Raw genomic sequence first — 23,745 nt, 5'->3', positions numbered from 1 at the left:
AACCACTGGAGGAGCTGAACTCCCTCCCAACCGCCATCTGCGTTCCCAGTTCAACACCACCTGTGTTACCAAGTGCGCCAGTTACCACACTGCCTTTCAGCTCCAAACCCACCTTTATTGCTGGCTTGTGTTACTGCAGCAGCGCTACCTTGCCAGGAGGAGGAAGGGGCTTGGGTTCCTCATTCCAGAAGGCTGTCTCCATCCCTCTCTCTTTCCCTGCGTTCCTCTTTTTCTCTCCCCTCTCCTCCTTTCTTCCCTCTTTCTAGGTGGCCAGCAGCACTTCCCCATGGGTGGCTTCTCCTGGAATTCCCCTGGAGAGGGCAGCTTTCCAGCGAGTTCTGTTAGCAACACACCTTGGCTAACTTCTCCACCCGCCAGTGGGCCACAGCCGCACCCTCTCCAATGTCTGCATTGGAGATTCTCCAAATGTTTCTTCTCTTGGGGGCTCTCTGTTAACAGAAGAGGGAGCAGCTGTTCTCTCTATCTGCTATTCCTGCATTCTTTAGGTTTCTCTCTACCCTTTAGTAGGCAATCCTCTTATAGTCAATAATTCTTTACATTAAACTTTCCTTTTTCAAATCACCATATACATTCTGTCTACTGATTGGATTCTGACTGATATATAACACGTCAGGCCACAGACAACACAGACATTAGAAAGTGGATGGACATGTATGAACACAGAGATATTCAGGACGTGTTATGATTTTTTAAAAAAGGCAGGTAATAAAATAACATACATTTTATTCACATACGCACTCGAAGATGTTAAAATTGTACTCTACGGGAGTACAATTATGTGTGTTTAACCTCCTATATTTCTGCATTTCAGTTTTGTTTTTTTTTTACAGTGAGAAAGTATTAATTCTGTAATTTAAAAAGAGATATGGGCTTCCCTGGTGGCGCAGTCGTTGAGAGTCCGCCTGCCGATGCAGGGGACACGGGTTCGTGCCCCGGTCCGGGAAGATCCCACATGCCGCGGAGCGGCTGGGCCCGTGAGCCATGGCCGCTGAGCCTGCGCGTCCGGAGCCTGTGCTCCGCAACGGGAGAGGCCACAACAGCGAGAGGCCCGCGTAAAGCAAAAAAAAAAAAAAAAAAAAAAAAGAGATATACTTTTTACTTGAATTGAATATACACATGGATTTCCCACAGGGATAAAGTACGCTGGCCTAATCAACTGGATTTTCTGGCACAGGTATTAGTAGGCTGGCCTTCTGCTTATCAATCAGTCCCCTTGTGAACTGACTAATATGACAGTTTTCTTGAGGCTAAGCAACTCTGAGGGTCCTGATAAAGCAGTGACTGGTGCCCACTGTATGCCAGGCTCTCCTTCTCACTTCTCAAACATAAGCCACCTCTTAGGAAACGGAAAACCTTTGTTATTTAATGTGCTGAATTCTCTCGCTGTGCCAAATGAAATGTACAAGGATGCGCTATTACAAAGTTGTATTATAAACATGTCCCTGCACTCTTTCATCCAAAACACCTGTAGTCACAGCCTGCCATGGGCCAGGACCCTGATCCAGGCACTGGAGCTAGCCTGGTGAACAAGACAGACAAGCTCACTTGCTCATCCTGGGGAGACCACTGGGTACCCGCCCCTCACAGCGCTAGATGTGGGGCGCAGAGAGGAAGGAGCGTGTGGAGCTTCAGAGCCTGAGCCCTGACCCTCCACCCCAGGGGGCCTCTCTCGGCTGCCGGAACTGACAAAATGGACCCCAGTGTGAAGGCCTCAGGCTTTAAAGATGACCTAACACCCGGGCAATCAACTATTTTCACTGTAACCCAGTGAAAACAAAACTCAGGGATATTCCCACTTAAAATCATGGAACCACAGTATGAAGGTGCAATGGCTACATGTTCCCCCAAGTTAACCAATATTTATTGCCACAAAATGCTTTTTGATATTAAATTAAAAAATTTTTTTTTTACCTTTTTCTTGTGTATGCTCTGGTGGAACAGGTGAGCCTGGAAACCCATCTTGTTCAGAAATATTTTCCTCATCTCCACTGTCCACCTCATGTGACGATGGAACCTTTTTGTTACAAAAGACAAAGGAACAGCCAACTATGTGATAAGTGCTTCTGTATCAAATTTCTTCCCAACAAACCCAAACGTCTTATTCCACACCTTCTCCACTGCTCTTTCCTCTCTACGACATAAAAGGACCGCATCTGGCAGGGCTGGATGAAATCTCGGGTCCCTCAGGAGAAGCCCAGTGGCAAAGGCAATGCCGTCCAAATTATGCTTAAGCCACTGAGAACTTCACAGCCACCCCCACCCCCCCAATGCTACCTGGGCAGCTCGCCTTCCCCATTCCTGCCAGGGACCAACTCAGGAAAAGGGGCTGCCTCTGGCCTGCTCTGCATAGCACCCAGTACCACCCTGCCTTGGTACTGATGCTGTGTATTCATCTCTGCATGGGACAAGACCTGCTGACGAGCCCTGTGAGAGCCCTCATCCAGGCAACTGTTTGGGATCGAGGCCCATTATGCTGGCTGGCTGTGAGTCCACTGCGAATGTTTCCTGATGGAATGAAACTCTCCCCTGTGCTGTCTGTGAGCATCTTCTATGTAGGTATCATGAATGGTGGCAGGGCTGCAGAGCTGCCCCTCACAGACCTGTGGGCCATCACTGGGACCTCCCCTGATGAACAGGAGACCACCCCACTGGCAGGGCTCTGGGAGGTGGGGACAGAGGCTGCCCAAGGGGAAGAGCAGTGAACCATGTCTTGTACAATAAGCTGTGACTGGTGCTCCCTCACTGGCTTCCTTTCTGCTACACTAAATAGTATCTTGCGTATGTGATCAGCTTGGCTTAGCTGTGCTGGGCTGCAGGCCGTGGAAGGGTCATCCCCATGGCTGGCAGGGAAGGGGCAGAACTCACTGGCAAGATGCCCAAGAGAAGGGGCATTTCAGAGCCAAAAGCTAAGGCTAGGCCCACCAGGCTCTGGGTACAGGGCTCCAGGGCGACCCAGCTCAGAGCAGCAGAAAGGTCTCCCACTCTACTCATCATCTGAAGGGATTAAAAAGAAATGACCTCTTAGGTTTTGTCTCCTAGGAACCCATTTGCCTTGTTCACCCTATCAAAGATATATTATGCTACTCACTTTTATCAAGGAAATACGAAACTGCTATGGCTTCCCTGGTGGTGCAGAGGTTAAGAATCCACCTGCCAATGCAGGGGACGTGGGTTTGAGCCCTGGTACAGGAAGATCTCACATGCCGCGGAGCGACTAAGCGTGCACCACAACTACTGAGCCTGCGCTCTAGAGCCTGCGAGCCATAACTACTGAGCCCACATGCCACAACTACTGAAGCCTGTGTGCCTAGAGCCCATGCTCTGCAACAAGAGGAGCCACCGCAATAAGAAGCCTGTGCACCGCAATGAAGAGTAGCCCCTGCTCGCTGCAATTATAGAAAGCCCGCGCACAGCAACAAAGACTCAACGCAGCCAAAAGTAAATAAATAAACTAAAAAAAAAAAGAAAATGCTAAAGATACCCTATTATGGAAAATAATGTTTGGCAGCATCTACTAGCACTAAGACTGATCATACATATGCCCTATGACCATACATATATCACTTATCAGTATATATGAGCGGTATAGACCCACCAGAAATATACATATATACACACAAATGTTCATAGCAGCACTATTCCTAAAAGCCCAAATCTGGAAACAACCAAATATTCATCTTCAGTAAAATGAATAACTAATTGGATGTTATAATTGTACAACTGGATATTATACAGCAATAAGAACGAACCAACAACTGCTACACACAATGACAGAAGACTCTCAAAAACTCCAAAGAATACGTACTGTATGATTAAAGTCATAGAATCCTCAGAATAGGCAAAACTAAGCTACGCTGATTTTCTAAGATCCAGTCTACTCTCGGAGTCAGGGCAGCGGTTAACTCTTGGGGGAGTAGTGAGTCCTCTCGGTCACAGAGGAGGACTTCTGGGGTCCTAGTAGTGTTGTTCTTTTTCTTTTAATCTGGATGGGGGCTACTTTGTAAAAATTCACTGAGCTGTACACTTATGGCTTATATGCGTTTTGTGTATATTTCATACATCGATAAGTAAGCCTAAAGAATTTGTGACAATATTCTAAAAACACTCTAATATAAAAGTTTTAATTTAAAACATTTTTAAAACTATTACATACTTCTGAGTATGAAAATCACCTGGTTACTAAAACAAAAATTGTTTGGGTACTGAAGGAAGGGAGGAAGAAGCCGGCCAACTCAGCCACAGTGCTGCCATCAGGGATGCCAGGAGTGGCCTTTCCCTCATCCGTCTGTAGCCCTGACCTAACCTCCTTCATCCTCCTCCTGGTTAGGACACTAACTCAGATTTTAAAGGGTAAAATGTACATGCTAGAATCTACAGGGTAATTATCAGAAAACAAGCCAGTATAATTTGCAAACTAGTAGAGGGAAAGAAATAGAACTAAAAAAATCACCAATCCAAAAGAATGGAAGAGGAAAAAAGATACAGAGTAATAGGACAAGTAGGAAAAATAAAGATGGCAGACTTAAACTCAAATATATCCATATAATATGTTAAACATAAAAGAACCAAATGGTCCAGTAAAAAGACAAAGGAAAAGTTGGTCAAACTTGGTTAACAAAAACCATATGCTGCATTGAATTGTAAACATTAAATGGATGAATAGTATGTATGTGAATTATATCTCAGTAAACTTAAAAAAAAACAAAAAACTAGATGCTATTTACAAGACAGAGCTAAACATAAGGATACAGAAAGGTTAAAATTAAAGGATGGATTGGGAATTCCCCGGATATCCAGTGGTTAGGACTTGGCGCTCTCACTGCCGGGGCTGCGTGGCATGGCCAAAAAAAATTAAAGGTTGGAAAAAATAGACCACGCAAATATCAAACAAAAGAAAGATGGAGGGGACTTCCCTGGTAGCACAGTGGTTAAGAATCCGCCTGCCGATGCAGGGGACACGGGTTCCAGCCCTGGTCTGGGAAGATCCCACATGCCAAGGAGCAACTAAGCCCGTGCGCCACAACTACTGAACCTGCGCTCTAGAGCCTGTGAGACACAACTACTGAAGCCCGCGCGCCTAGAGCCCGTTCTCCGCAACAAGAGAAGCCACCGCAGCGAGAAGACCACACATCGCGATGAAGAGTAGCCCCCACTCGCCGCAACTAGAGAAAGCCCATGCGCAGCAACGAAGACCCAATGCAGCCAAAAATAAATTTAAAAATTAATTAGAAAAAAAAAGAAAGATGGAGAATGTCAGATGAAATAGACATTAAGGCAAAAAACCTCTTTAGAGATAGAGAGGTTCACTTCATAGTGACAAACTATTCAATTTACCAAGAAGATATAATTTTAAATTTGTACACACCTAAAAATGTAGTCAGGTGCAAAATAATACACGTTCTATGATTCCATGAATATAAAGCTCAAAAATATGCAAAGCTAATCTGTGACATCTTCTCTTACTTGGAGGTGAAAGCAAGATATTGGAAAACCTGGCAACATGGCAAAGAAGCTGCAGCGTCTAGGTTCCTGTGACTGTGGGGCGAGCCAACTGTAAGAGCCAGCGGTGATTAACCCTGAGGACGCATAGGGTGCAGCCCCAAACGGCACTGGCACCTTCCCAGATGCCCCACCTCAGATCAATGATGCCAACCTAAGAACCCCAGCCGAAAGGGACAGACACTAGTGGTGGAGCAACAGGAGGGTTCAGTTAGCTCCACCTCAGGGTAAAGTCCAGGCAAGAGTGTGGTCAGATTGTGCAGTGGACCAAGGACTAACTCTGGGAGGGGTAGTTTTGATCTGTAGGGTAGAGGGACCGCGCGGGCCTGCACTGGGACCTTTGTAAGTGCGACAGCATGCTGGGCCTCCCCTGGTTTGGTACGCTATGGTAAGGGAAATAAGCGTTTGTGAATCCACGCCTCCTCACTGCTGCATGGAGGAGACCCCACCGCTGGAAGATGGCAGGGCTCACTCTTGGTGGCTTCTGCAAATTGGCTGGAGTGACAGCTTGGTGCCTGACTTGGGATCCTGGCCTTCTACCTCCACCAATGGGGGTCCAGCTCGTGCAGAGGTGCTTGCATTGGTAGAACAGAGTCAATGGTCTACACGTGCATACACTAACCGTGGACATTCCTATCCACACAGGGATGTGTACGTGTAAATGTGGACAGGGAGACTGCAGGCACCGCAGCCCACCTGGCAGTCAGGGCCCCGCTTCTACCTTGCTGAGAGAACCCTGATTTTGTTCGGTGCAAGTGGGCTCAGCCCATAGTGATTGGCCAAGGGATGGGCATGTGACCAACGAGTCTCCTGCTGGGAGGCTCCCAGGAAAAAATGTTCCCCGTAATGAACACAGCGCAGCCTGAAGGACCTTGCCCTGCTTCCTCCTGTCTGCAGGAAGAACTCGCTGCATTTGATGACCACAAAGAGCAGGCCAGGAGGATCTCAGGTGCCAGCCTTTGACAGGCAGCTGAAACAGTTTGGAATCTCCTACCTTTTGATTTTGTTATGTGAGAGAGTTAAAGGTCTATTATTTAAAACTTTTGTTTGCCTGTTTGATTATTTGTAGCCAAGAAAATGATACAGACATCAAAGTGACCGCAGAGGCTTGTCCTGGAGAGAAGAGGAGGGACAGAACGGCAGGGTTTCAGGGCAGTGTTTGCTTTACATGCAGTATCAAACATTTTTATAAGACATGGGGATTCTTATATACTTGTGTAACAGAAAGAAAATTTTAAAGAAATTAAAAATTAAAAACTGTGGAGAGAGAAGGGGGACATTCCTAATCCTCAACCACAGCCGCAAAAGATTCCCTACTACTCCTTGGCCTCCAGAAGTTTCTAGAGATAACTGGTTTACCCCTGCATGAATGATTCCTCTCTGGATCCAAGGACATGGCGGACACTCAAATATTCGTTGGTTGGCAGTTGGCTGGATGAATAAATGAACAACATGAATGAATATATGGTATTTTATGACAAGATGCTCTGCAAATCCACAAACACAACAAGAGCAAGAATGTGTGACAGAGGGGCTTCAGTAACATCCTATCGGTGACTTCTTGAAAATGGTAGCAGGCAATTAGACTACACTCTCCTGGAAGACAGGGAGAACGCCAGAAGCCGCCAAACTTCCTCAGACGTCAGGTATGCAGATGCTCCGACAGTCACAAACTGTCACGGCTGCAAAGGTCCACAGTGATCCTCTGACGGGTGCACTGAGAGCAAGGATGTGATGGTCCCCGGAGACGTACAGTAACTCCCACAGGGCAGAAGGGAGGGCGGGCGAAGCTAAAGGGGGACACTTGGGAGAGCCCACCTTTGCCATCCAGAATCCAGCTCTATACTCTCAAAGAAGTTAAAGACAGCACAGTCTGACATGAGGAACCCAAAGAAGAGATCCAGGAGATCAGGTAAAGTGATAAGGCAACAGAAAGATGTGTGAAGTAAATCAGCAGAACTCACAAAAACAAAAGGCAAAATAAAACCACTACAGAGGTAAAAGCTATACGAGAAGCCATAAAACATAGTGACCAAGTGCTGAGAGAGATGAGGATAGACAGAGTAAATCACGCAAAGGGAAGCTGAAAAGGAAATGGAGGGACAAGGGATTACAGAAAACATAATAGACATGGAAGACAAAGGATATCCAGCAAACGCATAACTAGCGCTCCCAACGGAGAAACAATGAACGGATGATGAAACCAGTCAAAGATAAAATAAAAGAGGGGAGGAAATATTCCCTGAAAATAAAAAAGGGAGATGAAAATCTGTGTCTGCAGAATTAAATTATATGCACTAAATTTCAGGAAAAAAGGACAGAAAATAATAAACACCACGATTAATCCTGGTGATACTACTGAACTTCAAAAGATAAAAGAATGAACCTACAAAGGTATCAGGCAGAAAAATCAAGTGACCTCAAAGGGGAGAAGAAAGGCCTTAACTCGTTCTTTGCTGTCACTCTCAGCAGTCCTCTCAGAAAAGGTTATGTGGTCTCATGCCACCGTGTACACTTCCTTTAATTAATTATTAATTGTGTGACTATGGACTCTGTCTTATACTGATTCTCCAGCACCTAGCACAATACCTAGTACTCAATCAGATGCTCAACAAGTAAGTGTTGAATTATTTACCTACCCAAAGACAGTTTCCTCCCTTTATAAGATGAAGAAGCTGAGGCACAGAGACATTATCAGACCTCCCAAGTCACACAACTGGGAACTAAAGAAGCTGGGACTTGGACTCAGGTCTCTGTCCATGGCGTTGCTCTTTCCACTGGGCCCTAGCGTTGTGGGAACTGACCACACGTTCACGCCCCCCACTTCCCTTGCAGCCTTACTTTTGGGTGGCACCAACAAGACAACTGCTGAAAACAAGACTTGCTTTCCATTTGTTAGGCCATTTCTGAGTGGGTGCACACCTCACATGAAGATGTTTGCCCAAACTACCCTGAAACACAGAGAGAGGCATGAGGTAGAGACTTATATCCAAATTGCCCGATGTGGGTTGGTCTGTTTCCTTAACTTACTAGTTTCGATAAAAAAGAATAAAATTGTAAATTATTTACCTGAGATTATAGAATGTCTATAGTAAAAATAAGGAGGGCAATTTTACTTTTTTTTTTAATGAAAACATCCCCCATTGGCAGTATCTCCTTCAGAGCTAGCGCCATCTAGTGATGAAACAGCAGTTTTACATGCTGCACACATCGATTCTTTTCAAAGATAAGTATTTTAATCATATGATAAATTTAAGACTACTTCGTCAGTTTGAAAAAAACAAAAAAAGCTCTATGTCTAAGAAATATTCTTGATAGGCACAAGGATTGTAAACACAAATTTTAATTCTAAACAGGGAAAACTGGGTTGCCCTTATCTGAATCCAGCCTCTGCCACTGGGTGGTTGGCTGGATGATCTTGGGCAAGTTATTTATCCTGTTTCTTCACACACTTACCGCCAGGGGTGTGAAGTAAATGAAACGGCATGTGTGAGCTGCCTAGCAAATATCAAATGCTCAGAAAAGGTCAATGTGTCTTCCTCCCCCTATTGTATTGTAAGGCTGTGGGAAACTGAAATCCCCTTCCAGCTTAAGGGCCCCTTCATTCATGCCATCTGCGACCAGCCAGGACAATGTTCAGGTTATGATAAGACCTTGCAACTGCAATCAGTTATTAATACTCCACCTTCGGCTCCTGGGCTGTATAGGGAAAGGCTTTCCTGTTGGCTGGGATGTACAGAAAGATGGAGACCGGCACGCACATACTGCTGCTGGTAAGGCAACTGGGAACCACTGCTTTGGAGAACAATTCGGCAATATCTAGTGTGAAGAAGCACACATAGGTACACGTACCAAACGTGCAAAGGAATAACCTAAATGTTCATCAGGAGGTGAGTAGACAAATAAATTAACATGTATCCATCTCAAAACTTCAATGCTGAGTGGAAAAGCCAAGAGGTGGAAAGATTGATTCAGTACGGTAACCTTTGTACAATTAAAAACATATATAGGGCTTCCCTGGTGGCGCAGTGGTTGAGAGTCTGCCTGCCGATGCAGGGGACACGGGTTCATGCCCCGGTCCGGGAGGATCCCACATGCCGCGGAGCAGCTGGGCCCGTGAGCCATGACCGTTGAGCCTGCGCGTCCAGAGCCTGTGCTCCGCAACGGGAGAGGCCACAGCAGTGAGAGGCCCGCGTACCGCAAAAAAAAACAAAAAAAACAAAAAAAACAGACTTCTAGAACACATCCCAAATCCAGGAGAAGACGGCTATCCAGGGATGGAGCAGATGGGAGATAAAGATTTCAACCCTAAGTGTAATTTTCTTTCTTTTATTAAAAAATCTGAAGCAAAAAAACCCAAAAAACGAAAAACGAGAAACAAAAGATAAGATGTCAATACTTGTTCATTCTGGAGCGTGAGAACACTAACATGCTATGCTATTTTCTGCTTCTCAGTTGCGGGGGGCTGGGTTATAGAAAATGTACGTATCCAGCTCTAACAGACAGTGCCGAGCAGCTCCCCACAGTGGTGGCGTCAACTCCGCCCCGGCGGCGTTAGAGAGCTCCTCCACACCCTCACCAGGCCTCGCCAGTGTTTGTTGCCTTGCTCTATTTTTCAAGCGTTTAAATAAAAGACATTTCCGAGACTTCCCTGGCTGTCCAGTGGTTAACACTCCGCACTCCCAACACAGGGTGCGCGGGTTCGATCCCTGGTCGGGGAAGTAAGATCCCACATGCCGCACAGAGCGGCCAAAAAAATAAATAAATAAATAAAAATTCCATACTGCACATGGATCCTACAGCCACCATGACACACTTGCCTGAAAAATAAACTATCTGTTCTGTTAACGACAAAGGAGGTTGTACAGGTCACTATAATCTCTCTCCTCTGAGGGAAATGTGGTAGCGAGCTTTACTTCCAAAATCGTTGAGTGATACAGCTCTATCTGTAACCTGGGTCCAACATACTAGCCAGGAAGTGTGCAGACAGAGGGGCAGTGGGAGCTCACACAGGCCTGTCAGAGCCCCGCAGCTGACCTCCTGGGGCTCTTGGCAGCTGCCTGCCTGTCCAGTGCTCCTTGCTGTAGAGAAACCTAACTCTGCATGTTAAAGTCTGTATATGCTAGAAAGTGACGGTTAGTTTCTGAAATACTCACATAAGGATTCCTCAAAATAAGTTCCCTGACGTCACTTAAAATGTGATTCAATATAGTGGAGGATAGTCAATATATTCAATCTGCATATATTATAGTTGGATGTTCCAAGTCTGTAAGTATACTCACTACAAATAACACATTATAGTGATGGTGAAAAAGAAGAAAGCGAGAAAGGAAAAAGAAATTATGGTGCTGTCCTTTGCTGTTAAAGCAATGGTGCTATGCAGTTTCCAAAACCCTGGGAGCAGAGTGTTTAAACCAGGGCACGCAGGCAATGGTGGAGAAATGGGCTCCTTCAACCTCTCTGGACGTCGGCTCCCCCATGTGTGATGGGGCCGTAAACGGAATCTACGTCAGCGAGACAGCAGGAAATCAATGCATGTGAGAGTTTGATTTACTGACTCACACAGGGTAAGCACTCAAAGAACGTCTGCTGCTAAGGAGAGACGAGTGATCATACCTCCTCTTGTCAGGCATGAATTTGAAGAAACACTGCAATGTACACATCGATACAGAAAAGTGACAGGAAAATTAGCTTTGGGGGGTCAAAGGAAAGAGCAGGATGACCAGCACCGGATGGAAACCTACATTAAGAATGTGAAGATGGGGCTTCCTTGGTGGCGTAGTGGTTGAGAGTCCGCCTGCCAATGCAGGGGACACAGGCTCGTGCCCCGGTCCGGGAAGATCCCACATGCCGCGGAGCGGCTGGGCCCGTGAGCCATGGCCGCTGAGCCTGCGCTCCGCAACGGGAGAGGCCACAGCAGTGAGAGGCCCGCGTACAGCAAAAAAAAAAAAAAAAAGAATGTGAAGATGTTTATCTCTGTTTTTGAAGGACTTGTCTTGAAGGATAAAGGAAAGAGTTTTGAATTTTAGCCTAACAAGACAGAAAATGAGACTGGACATGTTAAAAAGAAATAAGCCCCCAAACAAAAGCCATTAACTGCCGAAGCGAGAAAAGGAAAATCCTTACTAACGCACTTGACACAACTGACTATGAGTTAATGTCAAGGTGCAGAAGAAACGCTGGAACGATGCAAGCACCTGGTTTCTGTGTGGCACGGCATACACGGCGTCGCTGATGCTTCCCTCTTCTTTGCGAGCACTTGTGTCCCCCGACTCCCTGTGGCTGCCTGACAGGTAGGTGTCAGAGTCCTCTTCCTCCTCGTAGCCCAGCATTTCAAAGGATGGCAAAGAGGATCTTCTTCCCGTCTCATTCTGCCTGTGTGGTCTGTATTAGAACATTCAAGAGCAAAGCAAACAAACAAGCCACTTAATGCTTCACATAGGTTCATATACGGGTATTAAATGCACTGCCTCAAGTTCCACTGTGAAGTATTACGACCACATTACGAAATATACAGAAGCTAAAGGGTGATACCATCCACAATTCCATCTCTTTGTACACTGTTAGCATTTCTTTCTAGCTTTTCACCTAGGTTTTTATAGTTATTATCACTGCATACATATACAATTTGCCTCCTCGTTAACAAGTTTTTAAAGTCAAAAGGTTAGGTTCATACACCAGTTTTATCACCCGTTCCCCCTACTTAGGTTTTTTTCCCCCAATTTTCACCATCATAAATAACCCTGTAATGAATGTCAATGTGTAGCAAATCTCTTCTGTATTGAGGATTAGTCCCATAAAACAACCAACCATATGGAGAACTGCTGAGTCGAACAGTATAAACACACACACACACACACGGAAAGTACACCACCACCAGCAGGAACGTTTCGTGGGTCCACAGGCGTCCGCGCAAAATCGTTTCCCCAACCTGCAACTATGTTGGTAATAATTTTTTAAAACTTGCCAAAATCATTGAAATCTCACTGTAAAAATGTGCATTTCTTCCTGAGACTGGATATTTTTCCATGTATTTGGATGTGAGCCCTGGTTCCTCTGCTGTGAATTGTCTGCTCATGGCCTTTGTCCATTTATCTACTCTGCCTCTAGTACGCCCATTCCAATATGAAATTAACTTTTCCATCTACTAAAATTAAAACCCTGACTTTGTATTTACTATAAATATTTTTCCTATTCTATTGATCTTATTTTGACTATAAATTTTTTTAACATACAGATGATTAAAAAAACATTTTTTTTTAACCTTCCAAATCTTAGCTCAGAAGTACACAGCAGGCTTCTCTGTCTGAGAGGCTTGATGAGATTGGGCATAGGATTTCATGGTCTTATTTCTATGTATATAAAAATTAATCCTTTCATTCAATAAGAATTTGTTTTGGTGTATGAATTAGGAAAGGCTCAAAGCTGATTTCTTTCTAATACTGCTAATGAATATACTGTTGAATCCTTTCCTTTCCCTTTATCTGTGGGGCTGCCTTTATTAAAGATTCAATATGCCTGCAAACACGAGGCTCACCTCAGGGTGTTCACGTGCACCTCTCTATCATTGAACCAGCCCTCCTCTACTTTGACTACTTCAACTAAATGTTTTAAAATATGATGGGGCTGGGGCTTCCCTGGTGGTGCAGTGGTTAAGAATCCGCCTGCCAATGCAGGGGACAGGGGTTTGAACCCTGGTCCAGGAAGATCCCACATGCCGCAGAACAACTGAGCTCGTGCGCCACAACTACTGAGCCGGTGCACCACAACTACTGAAGCCCGTGCACCTAGAGCCCATGCTCCACAAGAAGAAAAGCCACTGCAGTGAGAAGCCCGCACACTGCGACGAAGAGTAGCCCCCGCTCGCCACAACTAGAGAAAGCCCACGTGCAGCAACGAAGATCCAACACAGCCAAAGATAAATAAGTACATTTATTAAATATATATATATATATATATATATATATATATATATATATATATATGATGGGGCTAATGCAGCCCTCCCCCTGAATCACTATTCTTCCTTTCCAGATTTCCTCTTATGGTCTTATGTGCTTATTCCTTCCTGTGAATTTCAGAATCACTTCCTCATCTTCAGTTCTTATTCAGCCGAAGTATAAATTCTTACCAGGAGAAAAACAGGCTATATTCAAACATCTCAGAAATGGAGTCAAGATTAAAATTCAAAAACCAAAACTATAAACACATCCTAGAAGGAAATATCTGAGCATTTGTATAATGCTGTAATAGGGAAGATCTTCCTAGATTTGACAATAATGTCAGAGACTACAAAGACTGCTAGCTCTTAATACATAAAAATAAAGAACATTTTGGTATGTTAAAAACAACTCAAAAACCAAAATTGAATAAACATGGCAGATACAAGGCAAATCTAGTGATGCATCCCCCACCTCCACCCCACAAGCCCTTAAAGCCCTCAGGGTCTTCCCACTGCTCCTGGGGGAGATACCAAACCTCAGAACAGGATACCAAAGGCACCCCCAGCCTGCCCACTCCTCCAGCACCATCTCGGATGACTCCCCACCTCACTTGACTCCTCCCAGCCACAAATGTCTTCCTTCAGTTGCTCACATGTGTCATGCTCCCTCTTCTCTCATCCCAGCCCCACACTGACCACCTCCCAACCCATTCCCAGTTGGTTCCTGTATGGCCCGCAGCTCTCCCCCAGTGCCCTCTCCCTCAGGAGGAAACCTTCCTGGCTCCTGGCCCTATGTCAGCTCTAATCCAGCTCAAGCAGTAGAGAAAGTGATGTTAAAGAAGAAAGGTTACAGTAGGCGTCAACAAAGGTAAATTCAGTGTGACCGTTCAGAGAGGAGATACACGAGAACTGGAGACTGACAACTCTCACCATCTAGGCTGTGGCTAAAAGCAACACTGACTTCACCAGCTCAGGGCTGCCATGAAAGCAACCGGTGTCTTCACAAGCTATAATTTAACAAGATCCACTCTAGAGAAAATTCGGATACAATTCAAGACCGATTAATGTCCCGAGACAGTATCCCTTTGACATTGGAGATGAAAACCCGAGTACTAAGCTCTAGTCCTAGCCACATGCACCCACATGCACACACACACGCTCAGAACTGCCCTGCCTCTGCCCCGAGAGGAAGCTGAACCCGTGACATGGTCCTTACCGATGCCTCAGCTCCGAGGTGGTGGCATAGGGCTCGATGAAACTGTCCTTTTCAAGGTAGGTCGTGTCACTCTCAGAGTGGGATCTCCGGCGAGGCTGAGGAATGGCAAAAGTCCGGCCAGTCAATGTTGTTGCTAGAATGGCTGCAGCCAGAGCAGATCTATGGACAAAAACATCCCAGTGAGCCAGTGAGACACGAACCCTCAAGGTGAAGGTTGAACAACAGGATACATGAATTAATCAAGGTTTACTTTCAGTTCTACAGTGTTCAGTGTGTACCTCCTGGCTACGTGCCTGTAGTCTGTTATGCGCCATTGCACAATCTCACTTCATTCTCACAGCAACTGTATGAATGGATATTACTGTCATCTCCAGTTTTCAAAGACATTAAATGACTTGTCTAAGCTTTCCTAGCTAATGGGAGATGAAACCAGGTCTGTAATCCAGGCAGTCTATATTCAAGTAGTGTTCCTATTAAAATGAAAGATCAGAATGGGGGGGGGGAAAAGGAGAAATAAAAAGATATAAAAGAAATGAAAAGGAATTTGAAAATTTTGCAAATTATTCAAAACTATAATAAAGGACAGACAGGGTAATGGGTTTACCCTCCCGCTTGAAAAAGCAAAATAAACAATTAATTGTCCCAGCTTACTGCCTGAGAAAACTTCCAGGTCACAGCACAGGGAGGTGGAAATGAGGCGGAGCCAGGCCGAGGTGTGGAAATGGAGTGGAGAGTCAGGGAACACCAAGGCAGATAGAATTCGCAGGACAGAAGACCAGAAAGGAAAGAGCTGAACAGAGAGAACTCCAGAAACCTGCAGAAGGCCCCTGAGTGCTCAGCAAAATGCTCGTCAGCGCAAGAGTGTGAGGACACTACGGAAGGCTGGGGGAGAGCCATCCACGAGGATGCGAGGAACAGTGCCAGGTGCTCACACGGGGCTGCGGACAGTGACTGTTCCCACCACACAGACGGGAACACATTATACTTCATGGGACGCTGGGTACTCTAAAGGTGGTGGAGAATAAGCAGCCCTAGACTGAACACGGCTCCAGAGCCTGCCTAACAAATCACAAAAGCAAGACCGAAAAGATCAAACTGGTTCCAAGGAATTTAACTGCATCCCAGAAAAAAATTCAAGAAGACTTGTGGGAATACAATATCCAGCACTCAACAAGGTAAAACTCACAGAAGTGTCTAGTGTGCAAACATACATAAACTAGGCATGCAAAGAGACAGAAAAACATGACCCATAATGAAGAGAATAATTAATCAAAACCCATTCAGAACTGACACGCTAGAAGTAACAGAGAGGGACATTAAGACAGTTATTATAATTATGTTCCATATGTTCCAAAAGGTAAGTAGAGACATGGAATATTATTAAAAAGACTTGAACTTCAGGAGACGGAAACTACACTGGATGGGATTAACAGTAGGTTAGTGAAATTAAAGGTGAAACCATAGAAAATAACCAAAATGAAATACAGAGAGGAAAAAATAACTTAAAGAGCATAGTAAGATATGAGATTAAAAATGCTATTGTTTTATGTTTTAAGCCACTAAGTTTTGGGAACTCCCTGGCAGTCCCGTGGTTAGGACTCCGTGCTTTCACTGCCGAGGGCCCGGGTTCAATCCCTGGTCAGGGAACTAAGATCCCGCAAGCCACACGGCATGGCAAAGTAAAAAAAAGCCACTAAGTTTTGGTGTAATTACTTACATGGCAATAGGTAACTCTCATCAAATGGTGCTGGAACAGCTGGATACCCACGTGCAAAAAAGTGAACTTGAATCTATACCTCCCACACCATACACAAAAATTAACTCAAAATGCATCACAGACCTAAATGTAAAGGCTAAAACTATAAAACTTCTAGAAGAAAATATAGGATAAAATGCTTTACGACCTTGGGTTAGGCAAAGATTTCTTAGATATGATACTGAAATCATGATCTGTAAAAGAAAAAGCTGACAAGCTGACCTTCATAAACATTAAGAATTTCTGCTCTCTGAAAGGCTGTTAAGAAAATGAAAAGATAAGCCATAGATGGGGAGAAAATATTTGCAAATCACATATTTGTATGTGATTTGTATGTGATTTGTATGTGATACAAGAACTTGTAACCAGAATATATATCCAGAATAGTGTATATATACAGTAATAGGAACAAAACCCAATTTTTTAAAGTGGGCAAAAGATTTTACCAAAGAAGATATACTTTACCAAAGAAGATATACAATGGCAAATAAGCACATGAAAAGATGTTCAGGGACTTCCCGGGTGGCGCAGTGGTTGGGAGTCCGCCTGCCAATGCAGGGGACACGGGTTCGAGCCCTGGTCCGGGAGGAACCCACATACTGCGGAGCAGCTGCGCCCGGGTGCCGCAACTGCTGAGCCTGTGCTCTAGAGCCCGTGAGCCACAACTGCTGGGCCCGCGTACCACAACTACTGAAGCCTGCACGCCTGGAGCCCGTGCTCTGCAACGTGAGAGGCCACCGCAACGAGAGGCCCGCGCACTGCGGCAAAGAGTGGCCCCCACTCGCCGCAACTAGAGAGGGCCTGTGAGCGGCAGCGAAGACCCAACGCAGCCAAAAATAAATAAATAAATAAAGTTATATTAAAAAAAAAAAGATGTTCAACACTATTAGTTAATAGAGAAATGCAAAATAAAATAATAAAGATACCACTACACACCTATTAGAATGTCCAAAATTTATAAGACTGGCTAAGACAATCCCTTCAACCTGGGCCTGGCAGAATGGCTCTCACAAACAAGGGTGGAGAGAAGAAGGGGCCAGTCTGCCATCAATGAGGTGGTGACCAGAGAATAACCCACCAACATTCACAAGCACATCCCTGGAGCAAGCTTCAAGAAAGGTGACCCCTGGACACCTGAAGAGATCCAGAAATTTGCCAGGAAGTTGACAGGAACCACAGGTGTGCACATGGACTCCAGGCTCAACAAAACTGTCTGGTCCAAAGGAATAAGGAACATCCCATACTTTATCAGTATGGTTGTCCAGAAAGTGCAATGAAGATGAAGATTCACCAAACAAGCTCTGTACATTGTTATCTACGCACCTGTCACCACCTTCAAAAACCTATAGACAGGGACTTCCCTGGTGGTGCAGTGGTTAAGAATCTGCCTGCCAAGGCAGGGGACATGGGTTCGAGCCCTGGTCTGGGAAGATGCCCCATGCCACGGAGCAACTAAGCCTGTGTGCCACAACTACCGAGTCTGTGCTCTAGAGCCCGCGAGCCACAACTACTGAGCCCGTACACCACAACTACTGAAGCTCGTGAGCCTAGAACCCGTGCGCCACAACAAGAGAAGCCACTGCAATGAGAAGCCTGCACACGGCAACAAAGAGTAGCCCCCACTCGCCACAACTAGAGAAAGCCCGCGCACAGCAATGAAGACCCAACACAGCCAAAAATAAATAAATAAACCTATAGACAGTCAACGTGAATGAGAGCTAATGGCTAATTGTCAAATAGTTGTAAAGCCACAGACACAGACACACACACACACCTGATCAAACCAAGTATTGGTGAGCACGTGAAGAAAATGGAACTCATACCCTGCTGGTGGGAACATATATGGAGTAACAACTTTGGAAACAGTTTGACAGTTTCTGGTTAAATATATCCCTAGTATATGACCCACCTATTCCACTCCTAAGTATTTACCCAAGAGAAATGAAACCACAGGTCCAAAGATTTGTGCACAAATATTCATAGCAGCTTTATTTCTAGTAGCCAAAAAACTAGAAACCACGCAAATATCCATCAACAGGTGAATGGACGAACAGTGGCATATTCATACAATGGAATATCACTCAGCAATTACAAGGATGAATTACTGATTTCCACAACAATATGGATGAATCTCAAAATAATTATGCTGAGTGGAAGAACCCAGCATAAGTATTTTATATAATTCCATTTATAAAAAAGTCTAGAAAATGGAGGCTAATCTTATAGTGATAGAAAGCAGATCGATGGCTGCCTGGGATGGGGATGAGGGTGGGCTGGGCCGAGGTATGGGAAGTGAGAGGGGGAAGGAGGGAGGATTTACAAAGGGGCATGAGGAAACTTGAGGGTATGATAGATACATTTATTATCTTGATTATGGTGATGGTCTCACAGGTATAAACATATGTCATAACATCAAATTATTCATTTAAATATGTACAGTTTACTGTACACCCATTATATAATAAAACTGCTTTAGAAAAAGATAAAAGACTATCTAAAGCAAAAATAAGAACACCATATTGTGGGGTTTATAACATATAGAATTAAAACATACAACGACAGTAGCAAAGGATGGGAAGGAGGAAACAGAAGTGATTGCTGGAAGATTCTTACACTATTACGCTAGACGCGAAGTGGAATAATGTCAGAGGTTAATTTGAATGTTAGTTTTTAGAGTAAAATAACCTAGAAATAGGCCAAATTTGCCAAAACCATGTTGATTATTTGGGGCTAATAAAGATCATAATCCAGAAATATATTTTGGAAAACACAGGAGACTACAAAGATTTTCTAACGAGTCTACAGCATGCTTGCCGCGAAATGACGTGGTCTTTTGTTTGTTTTTCTGCTTTATAATGGAATGTGAAGCTAACTCTCTCACTACTGCTGCTACATAAACATTTCAGTTCTAATGACACAACTTAAGGGTTGTTCACACAAACACTGAAGAGCCAGACAGACCTACAAGTCCATCGCAGCGATGCCACCACCCACCAGCCGTGAGACCCTGGGCCAATGACTAACACTTGAGCTCAAAACAGAGATGCCAACAGGACCTCTCTCACAGGATCGTTGAGAGGATGAAATGAAACAGTGCTTCTTAAGCACTGACCAGAGTCCTTGGCACAGAGGAAACACTAATAAATGGCTCTTCTTGTTATCAAGATTGTACCAAAGGAAAAAACAAACACTAAAAGTATTTCAAAGTGTTTGTTATCAGGAGGCATACAATATTCAAAGAACACTAAAAGAAGGTACCACCCTTGAGTGAAATTATTTCTCATTGTTAACAGTTAAGCCATGTATCCATGTATTTTATGGATTAAAAAGAAAGTCTAAAATTCTCCTGTGCCTAAAATTTTGGAGGGCATAGGCAGGGGTCTTAGGCATAAAAGAAGTCAGCTCTCTGGTGTGTTAGGAGCACTGAAGGATAGGGGTATCTCGGGCCCTGGCAAGCGAGCTCACTTCTCCTTCCTTCCTGCAAAGCAGTTCTTCTGAAAAGCAGACTTGTGTTTAAAAAGAAAATTATGTGCACATTTCAAATTCCTTTTAACATACTATCAACCTAAGTATTTGTGCTTCAGTGTTTTATATTTTGAAAAATTGCATTCAATTATGACATGTGAGAACTCCACAGACCTGAAAAGAACAGACCATTATCCCACGGAGAAACCATATTAAGTGCTTCGTTATGGAACCGTGATACGTATTTCAAAGGACATGATTCTAATCACCCTCCTTGTGATTTTCTTACCCATCTGAACAGTTCCGGGACCCAGCACTTGGTGGCTGAGCTCAGGGTGACCTCAGTGCCTGCTCACCCGAGACTCACCTTGGTCTCTCTGGAGAGGGGCTGGGGCCACGTGGAGGAGGTGTGCGGGGCACAGCTGGCTTCGGTGCGATGCTGGCTGCAGGGAGAAGGCCACGGATGATGTGTTTCTGCACAAATGAAACCCAGCAGAGGTCAATGGGATCATCTCTGGGGACTGCGACCACACCTCCCTGGGCCTGGGAGGGAACACCTGCACTGGTCACCCAGGGGTCTAGTCACACCAGGAGGTCCACTCCTCCCCCTGCCATCCTCAAGCCCCATCTGGCCAGGCACACGTGCCCATGCAGGGAGCACCATATAGCTGCCCTCGGTGGGAACCCTCTGGCCCTTCCTTCCTCAGAACAGCTTCCCTGACCATCCCGCAGAGTCCCCCTCCAGCACCCCAACTGGTCTCACAGCACTACTTACTCACTTGCCGCCCCCCCGGCTGGATGGAAGCTTCCTAAGAGCATGCAACCTTCTTGTCTTTATCAACCCTGGAACTCTGGCGCTTAGCACATTGTCTAACACCTGGTAGGGGCCTAATAAGGACTTTAGGTAGTTTATCTCAAAGATGCAGAGTAACAAAAACTAGTTCTCACACACAATGAAAGTCGGAGAACCCTGCTTTAGGCAACTGGGAGGCCCTGAGAAGTTTCTGAGTGTAACCCAATCTTCATTTCCTGTGCACCAGCCATTCATTTGTATCTACTAGAGGCAAAACACCATGACAGCATTTCACGACAATGAAGAAATCTTGTCCTCATCTTTAAGGAGGGACAGTACAGAGGAGAAACACCCAGATATTTATAATATAACACAGAATCATGGAAAGTGCCAAGGCAGAGGTAAAGACAAAGTGCTGAGGTGACCCAGGGAGGGAAGGGCTCCCTCAGATCTGGGGGCCAGCAAGGGGACCGCTGATGTCCTGTTGGAGAAAATCTCAGAGCATTTAGACTGGGTCTTCAAAGATGGCCACTGCTCTCACATTTGGGAAATGCGATAGAAAGGCATTCCAGGAGGAGGGAGCAAAAGGAACAAAGGAATGAAGCAAGACGTTAGTGGCAGTGTTCTAGAAATAAGCACTCCAGTTCGCTGGAACACAGAGGCATGTGAGTTGGAGAGGCTAGCAAAATGAGCTGGAGTCAGAGTGGGGACTGTTTCCATTTAAGAGTTTTGATACCAGACTAAGGAGATCTTGTGACCTAGTGAGAAGCACCCACTGAAAGTGGCCCCGGGGAAGACTAATCAGGCTGGGGTGGGCACAAGGTACGGGGGCGAAAAGGAAGTTACAACCAAGGGGAAGAGCCAGGGTTCTGGGCATACTTCAGGAGTGGGGGACGAGCAGACCTTCCAAATGCCTTCTGCAGCCCTCCCACCCCCACCCCCAGTCCCACGTTGATGGCCAACCCCAAGAGCAGCCACTGCTGAATCCCACCATTCTCCAGGGTATACACTTGTCTGTCTGCCACCTCCCCCATCCCCCGCTGCCTGGCAGATGCTCAAGGACAAGAAAGGCTTTTCTTCACCTTTGAATCCCCAGGGGCTGGCATCCAGAAGGTCCTTCGAAAAGGCCTCGTGAGTTTTGTTTATTTATTTTTTGATAGCGTGAATCTCACATAGTATGCTGAACATTTCTCCCCTGTACCACGATAATCATCTCCTAACTATGGTTCTCCTGCCTCTAGTCTCTAATAAAACACAGGATGATCCTACCTCAACCCAGCATGAAAACTCTCGGGTTGACAGAGAAATGTCCTCTCCTGGCACAGAAGGCTGCTAAGGCTGCTATCAGGTGGTTCCTATCAGTGGCCCCAGATTCTTTTCTGGCGGGCCCTCCTCATCCCTACACATGCTGTAGCACTCAGAATTGCCTTCCTGTTCCCACGTAGCAAATGACCCTTCGTCAGACTTTTGTACATGCTGTTTTCTCCACCTGGAATTCTATTTCCTTACTCCTCCCAAGGCCCAGGTCAACTCTCTCGGCTGACTTTGCTGCCCCTTCCGGTATATGCCTCTTCGGCACTTTTTCCCTCACCATTTTGTGTTGAATGACTTACAGGTTTGTCTACCCTGTAGCCTTTGGGGCCATAGGCTGTCAATCAATTGTGGGTATCTGGCACACGCACAGTAGGAACTCAGTAACACAACAAAAACCTCAATAAAGATGCTGAGTTAGCAAAATTGCACTGGAAAAATATGCTTCAATTATGCCTTCCTTGCTTCTCAACATCCACCTGTCTAAAATGACTTCAGCAGGTCATAGGGCTGAGAACAGGAAGCCAAGTCAGACATGCTTTCTGATCCCAATCTGAAACGGAGTTCAGGAGTACCTTATCAAAATGCTTTCTCTGTATTTAAAGTATTAAGTTTATGGAGAACTGGATGTAAGTAGGTCTGGGGTTTCACCAGGCAAGTATGGAAAAGGGAGACAGGAGCAACGCCATTGCGGTGGGGGGCAGTGGTTACAAAGAAGTATCATAGGAGGAGGGGTCAGAGAATGAGCCTGGAAGTGTGCGCCCGCAGTGCCAGAGTGGCCATGGTAAGGTCTGCAGGGAAGCATTCCAGGCAGAAGAAAGAGCAAAGACAAAGGCCTGAATAAGCCTAAAGGTGGGAATAGCTGGAGCGTCTGTGTGTGTGACTTGTGGGCATTTTAAAAGAATCCCTTTGGCTGCTTTGTGGAGAACGGACCTAGGGGAAGGGCAGGAACGGAGACCGAGAAATAGGGAGGAGTTGCTGCAGCAGTGCAGGTAGATGATGGAGGGCGGGGTGGGAGCGGGGACGGCTGCCAGATGCATCTGGTGGGTGCAATCTATGGAACTTGCTGGTGGGGTGTACATGGTGCGTGGCGGAGGAAAGAATCAAGAATGACTTCCCACAGAGGAATATTCAGTAGTGGAGCAAGTTTGTGCCGGCAGGAGTGAACTCCCGACACCGGAGCGAAAGTTACAGGTGAGACAGGGCGAGTCCTATCGACTGAGGCCGACACTGGGATGGAGGATCCGTGTTCCAAACACGAAAATTCAGGGCTTCTCGAAAGAAAAACCAATTCCTCTTGTGCCGCTACCTTGCCTCCATCCCAAATCCCAACCCCTTCCCACTTAACTCCCGGCCCCACGGGCCAGAGCGCAGGCCGGGCGCAGATATACTTACAAACTGCCTCTTGCCGCCTCTCCGGACCCCCAGGAGCATCCTTGCTGCGGGGGTTGGCCAGACCGGCACTGGACTGACAAGCAGATCTCAGAACCGAGTACCACTCCCTAAAGCGCGCCGCCTCCAACGGGCCTAGCCCCAGACGCCTTTTGTACGCAACGGACTTCGCAACAACCACGTCTGCCATTGGCTCTGCTTTTCCCAAGACCAATCAGAGCGAAGGTTACTGCACACCCGTCGCTCATGGCAACCAGCGGGTACCTCTCAAATCCTCTCCAGGGCTGAAATTGTGTGCGCTGTTCATTCTCTTATTGGCCAGTCACGTGTCGATCTCTGAGGCCATAGCC

The 23,745-nt window shown here is 45.7% G+C and overlaps 1 protein-coding gene across 4 annotated transcripts in view; it reads right to left on the bottom strand.

Annotated features, from left to right (window-relative positions):
* CEP89 (centrosomal protein 89) overlaps positions 1 to 23,536 on the bottom strand; it is a 79,601-nt gene extending 56,065 nt beyond the window's left edge. For all 4 annotated transcript variants that reach the window (XM_060129959.1, XM_060129961.1, XM_060129960.1 and 1 more), the window contains exons 1-5: positions 23,399 to 23,536; positions 20,267 to 20,373; positions 14,679 to 14,837; positions 11,718 to 11,904; positions 1,933 to 2,035 (exon numbers count right to left, since the gene is read on the bottom strand). In XM_060129959.1, the coding sequence (XP_059985942.1) occupies positions 1,933 to 2,035; positions 11,718 to 11,904; positions 14,679 to 14,837; positions 20,267 to 20,373; positions 23,399 to 23,437 (595 nt within the window). In that variant the 5' untranslated portion in view covers positions 23,438 to 23,536. The remainder of the gene's footprint in view (positions 1 to 1,932; positions 2,036 to 11,717; positions 11,905 to 14,678; positions 14,838 to 20,266; positions 20,374 to 23,398) is intronic.
* Between the last annotated feature and the right edge of the window lie 209 nt (positions 23,537 to 23,745).

The sequence above is a fragment of the Lagenorhynchus albirostris genome, chromosome 19 (genome assembly GCF_949774975.1).
Source record: "Lagenorhynchus albirostris chromosome 19, mLagAlb1.1, whole genome shotgun sequence".
NCBI lineage: Eukaryota > Metazoa > Chordata > Mammalia > Artiodactyla > Delphinidae > Lagenorhynchus > Lagenorhynchus albirostris.
The sequence above is the reverse complement of the archived record's forward strand: the minus strand, read 5'-3'. Positions and strand labels throughout refer to the sequence as shown.